The 5704-nt window shown below is 43.4% G+C and overlaps 1 protein-coding gene across 1 annotated transcript in view; it reads right to left on the bottom strand.

Annotated features, from left to right (window-relative positions):
- Nucleotides 1-4399: 4399 nt before the first annotated feature.
- The window catches only part of Ttr (transthyretin), a 7688-nt gene continuing 6383 nt past the window's right edge, over nucleotides 4400-5704 (bottom strand). The window contains exon 4 of the mRNA XM_055619242.1: nucleotides 4400-4652. Coding sequence (XP_055475217.1) covers nucleotides 4545-4652 — 108 coding nt within the window. The 3' untranslated portion in view covers nucleotides 4400-4544. The remainder of the gene's footprint in view (nucleotides 4653-5704) is intronic.

Raw genomic sequence — 5704 nt, 5'->3', positions numbered from 1 at the left:
TATCCATTCTTCAGTTGAGGGGCATCTGGGTTGTTTCCAGCTTCTGGCTATTACAAATAAAGCTGCTACAAACATGGTTGAACAAATGCCCTTTTTGTGTACTTGAGCATCTTTTGGATATATACCTAGGAGTGGTATAGCTGGATCTTGAGGAAGTGCTATTCCTAGCTGTCTGAGAAAGTGCCAGATTGATTTCCAGAGTGGTACACCTGATTTTTGACAAAGATGCCAAAACCATACAATGGAAAAAAGACAGCATCTTCAACAAATGGTGCTGGTCTAACTGGATGTCTACATGTAGAAAAATGCAAATAGATCCATGCACAAAACTAAATATCACCCTGCACAAAACTAAAGTCCAAGTGGATCAAAGACCTCAACATAAAACCAGACACACTAAACCTGTTAGAAGAAAAAGTGGGGAAGAGCCTTGAACTCATTGGTACAGGAGACAACTTCCTGAACAGAACACCAACAGCACAGGCTCTAAAAGCAACAATCAATAAATGGGACCTCATGAAATTGAAAAGCTTCTGTAAAGCAAAGGACACTGTCATCAAAACAAAACGACAGCGTACAGATTGGAAAAGAATCTTCACCAACCCTATATCTGACAGAGAGCTAAATATCAAGTATATATAAAGAACTCAAGAAGTTAAACAGCAACATCTCAAATAATCCAATTAAAAGATGGGGTACAGAGCTAAAAACAGAGAATTCTCGACAGAGGAGTATCGAACGGCCGAAAAACACTTAAAGAAATGCTCAGCATCTTTAGTCATCAGAAAAATGCAAATCAAAACGACCCTGAGATTTCACCTTATACCCATCAGAATGGCTAAGATCAAAAACTCAAGTGACAACACATGCTGGAGAGGTTGTGGAGAAAGGGGAACCCTTCTCCACTGCTGGTGGGAATGTAAACTGGTACAACCACTCTGGAAATCAATTTGGCTCTTTCTCAGACAAATAGGAATAGCTCTTCCTCAAGATCCAGCCATACCACTCCTGGGCATATACCCAAAAGAGGCTCAAGTACACAATAAGGACATTTGCTCGACCATGTTTGTAGCAGCTTTATTTGTAATAGCCAGAAGCTGGAAACAACCCAGATGCCCCTCAACTGAGGAATGGATACAGAAATTGTGGTACATCAACACAATGGAATACTACTCAGCAATGAAAAACAAGGAAATCACGAGTACCAGGTTTTCAATGCCCATAATCCAGTCGCTTAGCCACAGGCTGAGCGTCAGAAGGCCCCGGCCAACCACCACTCCTCTCACCTTCACGGGCTTCTCCATTGCCCTGGGTTGTTAACTTCCTATCAAAACTCTCCAGACCTCTTCCCTCAATAAGACAGACTGCAGGTTTGAATAACCAAAGCGCCCTCCCTTTGGGAATATTGTCAATCTCCTTCTCAAGTCTTTTGCTGTGGATTCTTGGCATCCAGTCTCAGATCCTCATGCTTACGTGGCGAGGACCTCAGCAGCTGGGGTCCGACCCCCAGCCCTGCTCCTTCTTTTTATAGCAATTACACCTGAATTCTTTTGTTGGACTCCCTATGCCCTGGGCAAGTTCCAATGATCTCAGTGGGGCTCTGGCCCCAACGATGTTCTGATCCCCCTCTGTGGAGCTCCCATCTGGTGATGCTTTCCTATTTAGACAGGCTTATGGCAGCAGAAGTCTCTGAAAGCAGAGATTTGTAGATTTTTTTTTCTTTCTTTCTTTCTTTTGTCCTGGCCCTTGGCTAAAGAACATTTTTCTTTCTTTTTTTTTTTTTTTAATTCATTTTACAGTCCCAGTCCCCTCCCTTCATCTTCCCCTTTTCCTTAGAAAAGGGGAGCTCCCTTTCCCATCCACTCCTACTCATCAAGTTGCACCAGGACTGAGCATGTCCTATTCCACTGTGGCCTAGCAAGGCAGTCCCACCAGGGGAAAGTGATGAAAAAGCTGGCAAGGGAGTCCATGTATGATGCAGTCCCAGCTTTCCTTACTAGAGGGTCCACCTGAAGCCTAAGCATCCCATCTGCTACACCTTTGTAGGAGGCCTAGGTCCAGAGAAATAGACAGTTTCCACACATATTTTAAGTTTTTGAAATCAGTCCAAGAACATAGAAGCTGGCCTTGGTTAACTAGAAACAGGTTAACTAGAAGAGGTAGTAAATGTCTCATGTTTCCCTGGTACCAACTTAGAGAGAAAACTCACCTGGTCAGTTACAGGAGGTGGAAGGTTCAGGTTTGCTCACCTGGAACTAATCCTTTCATTTATTCATTTATTGGTTCACCCATTAACGCATTTGACATATTTGGCAGGGCTGCTATTCCATGACCTTCCAACATTTATTAAGCCCTTTGTGGTTAGATGTTGTTATACAGAAGCTGGGAAACCTATCTAGTGTGCTTTCCAAATGCACTTTCCCAAGGATAACCTTGAACAGCGTTGTTCCCTTAGCTCAGCACAAGTTCTCATGCTGACAGCGGTTCCAGCTTCACCTTGGATCATCAGCCTTGGCCTTCTCTCCTGTCATACTTTTTACCTGTGTCTATAACCTCTAGTTTCCTGGGATGAATAAGTGGCAGTAACAGCACGCGAGGGGCTAAGTACACATCTCTAGGGTCTATTTTAGGAAGCCTGTATGCAGCCCATCTCCTTGCACACAGAGGTTCCAAATGGACCTTCAGGATTTACTTGAGTTTTCCAAAGATGAATTACCATCTGCTTTAGCTTTAAATTAACTGGGACAGTTGCAACCCAGAGAGAATAGAGAGCTGGGGAAATGGAATTGATTCTAAGCTTATTTCCATTTGGAAAGGCAGGAAGAAAAACTAATGGAGCTTAGGGAGGCATGTGTTCTATGAACTGTGAAGTAAAGGAAGGACATGCCTGTGAAATGAAGGTTTGGGGAAAAACAATTCTGCCTCTGTCATACACTCTAGATGGATAAAATATAGCTCAAGGCAAAAAAAAATACCATCCATTTCTTTTTTTGACAAGTGCTGTCAAATGTGGCAAGTAGGACTTGAATATTTATGCTCATTCTTTTTAAGAGGTGCCTTCATCACTTGGTTATGTGCGTGCACACACTGTCAACTTTAGAGTTTAAAAAAAACTTGTCTGATTATATTAAACTCAGTGTGGTTAAAATCGAACTTACTCTCTTTGATGACAAATCTGGGTGTTTTGATTTTGTCTATATTACTGTGTTCATTCCCTGGTGTATGTGAGTGTGTGTGTCTGTGTGTGTATGTGTGTCTGTGTGTCTGTGTGTGTATGTATGTATTCACACACACACACACACACACACACACACACAGACACACACACGTCAGTTAATCCTGAATTTGGGTTTTGACTAACTTCTTGTTGTTATAAAGGGTTTCACTATATAGTCCTGATTAACCTGGAACTCACTATGTAGACCAGACTGGACTCAAACTCACAGACATCCTCCTGCCTCTGCCTCTGCCTCATCTTTTGAGAGTTGGGTTGTTTCTTACCTGATTGCCAGGTAGAATTGGTCTAAAATGGATTAGAGGAGCTAAGTTGCAACAGGTTTGTCCCTTAGGAGCTCACTATTCCTTAAAAATGTTTTAGTGTTTAATTTTGTTTTCTCCAGTTTCATACCTGTGTGCAGTATATTCCAATGCTCTCTTCCCTGTCCTTTCTCATCTCCCCTCCCCCATCCAACCCTCCATACATTGCCACCAGACCTTCTCCCAGATTCATGACTTTTGATTTGGTTTTGTGACTGTGTTTATTCACTGTGGCTTGGAAATGACCCTTGGAGCTCAGTGGGGTCAAGGTACAGAACTGAAGACAATGTCTCCTCTTCTCCCTGAATCTATCAGTAGTCAACAGTTGAGCAGCAAGAGCTGAACCACCTTCTCCATCCATGCCTGATGGCTGATAAATAAATTCTTGTGCAGAGGAACTGTGACAGTCCCCAAATTGGTAAAGTGAGTAACAAAAATGCCTGAAGAACCTGTCCTTACAATTCTTTTTATCTATTCCCTAAAGGTATAGAAAAGTAAAACACTTTCTTTTCAGAACATGTTTCTGGCTTGCTTTTCGGGGTTGTGATTAAACCCGGGACTTTGAGCGTGCTTGGGGAAGACACTGCTGTGAGCCTCCACGCAGTCCACAGACCATGCTTATTATCGATTTGCTGCTGTTAAAGCATTGAAAGGTTGGCCGTCTCTGCTTCGTGATCTGTGTGCCTTGAGCAAGTTGCGAGGAACATCCACAAGCTTGCCCAAGATGAACAGAATCCCTTTAAACCATGTGCCCAAAAGATATTTCGTTTCTTAAAAAGTTCAGATCAAAGATCTTCTAGAATTCTTCAGTAAGAATTTGGGTTTTAGTAGCAGAGGAAAAAATGAGGGAATAAAGAAGAAATAGAGTTGGAATGAAATAACAAGTTTAATAAGAATGTTTCATGGCATCTTCCCGAGGTGCTAGCAGTTTACAGAGCAAGAACACTTTCAGTACAAATGGGATACTACTGCCTTGGCAAGAACCTGGTCCTCCTGGGCCAGGATTCTCAGTTCTTGGGGTTGCTGACGACAGCGGTGGTGCTGTAGGAGTACGGGCTGAGCAGGGCTGCGATGGTGTAGTGGCGATGGCCGGAATCGTTGGCTGTGAAGACCACCTAAAAGAAAGGAGAGATAGGTAGTTCAGACAGAGCCGGGGTGAGAGCCATAGTCCAAGCTTTCCCTGGAAGTTCAATGCTAAAGTGATAACCTTCGTGGTTTTGTCTGCTTTCTCTAAGGTGGGGGAGGAACAATTAGAGCAAAACAAAATATGCTGCCTAGATAAGCCCTTTCAGCGGTGTGCGGCTCCTAGAGAACTGCAGGAGGTCTCACTTTGCAAGTTTACAGCGCCGTCTGGGTGGCCTTGCCCCGATCAAGCAGAGTGGTAGAGAGCCTGGAGGCTACTGTTTACTTCCTTGGTTTAGATAGAAATGAGGAGAAGGGAAACACTGGCATCCACAAGCAAGAGACCTGTGGGGAGTGGTGGTGGTCAACCCTTCCACAGACCTCCAGACCTAGAATGTTGGCTGGAACCGTTCTCCATCTGAGGACCACTTGCTGGTGTCTGCCTATGTTTCTACAGTGTCCTACAGTGTTCTACGTGTCCCTGTCCAACACAAGTGGCATGTGGTTGGCTGAAATGTGAATAAAAGCTTTGGAGCTCATGGAAGTTTCTGGACAAAATGTGGATTTTGCAATTAACTAGCAACTTCTCAAATCACTAGATTGTCTGAGACACAGATACAGCAGCAGCTCAGGGGCGGGGGTGAGGAAAATCCGGAAGAGATGTTAAGCATAGAACGTGTATGCAATTATACTCATGGTGGGTACAGGTTTTGAAAACACTTTGAAAAAAATACCTTTTATTTCCAAATTTGGGCAAAGGAAGATTGGATGACAGAGTAAAACAAGCTAACACAAAAATAACATCCAGATACTTGGAAGAGAGAGTCATCTTAGACACTCCATTATATTTATTATTATTATCATTTATAATGATATGGATTAAATCTTGTGACTGGCAGGCAAGCCCTCTGGCACTGAGTCTCAAGCCTGGCCTAGGTTGGCCACTAACTCATGATTAGTCTACTTCAGCCTGCCAGCATTAGATTGCAGGCCTGTGCCTCTCCACCCACCCCTCCAAATTTCTGTTCTCTGTCACATTGTCCTC

This window comes from Psammomys obesus, unplaced genomic scaffold (genome assembly GCF_907164565.1).
Source record: "Psammomys obesus unplaced genomic scaffold, mPsaObe1.curated_primary_1811, whole genome shotgun sequence".
In the NCBI taxonomy this organism is placed as follows: domain Eukaryota; kingdom Metazoa; phylum Chordata; class Mammalia; order Rodentia; family Muridae; genus Psammomys; species Psammomys obesus.
Note: the sequence above shows the minus strand (reverse complement) of the source record. Positions and strands in the feature narration are given on the sequence as shown.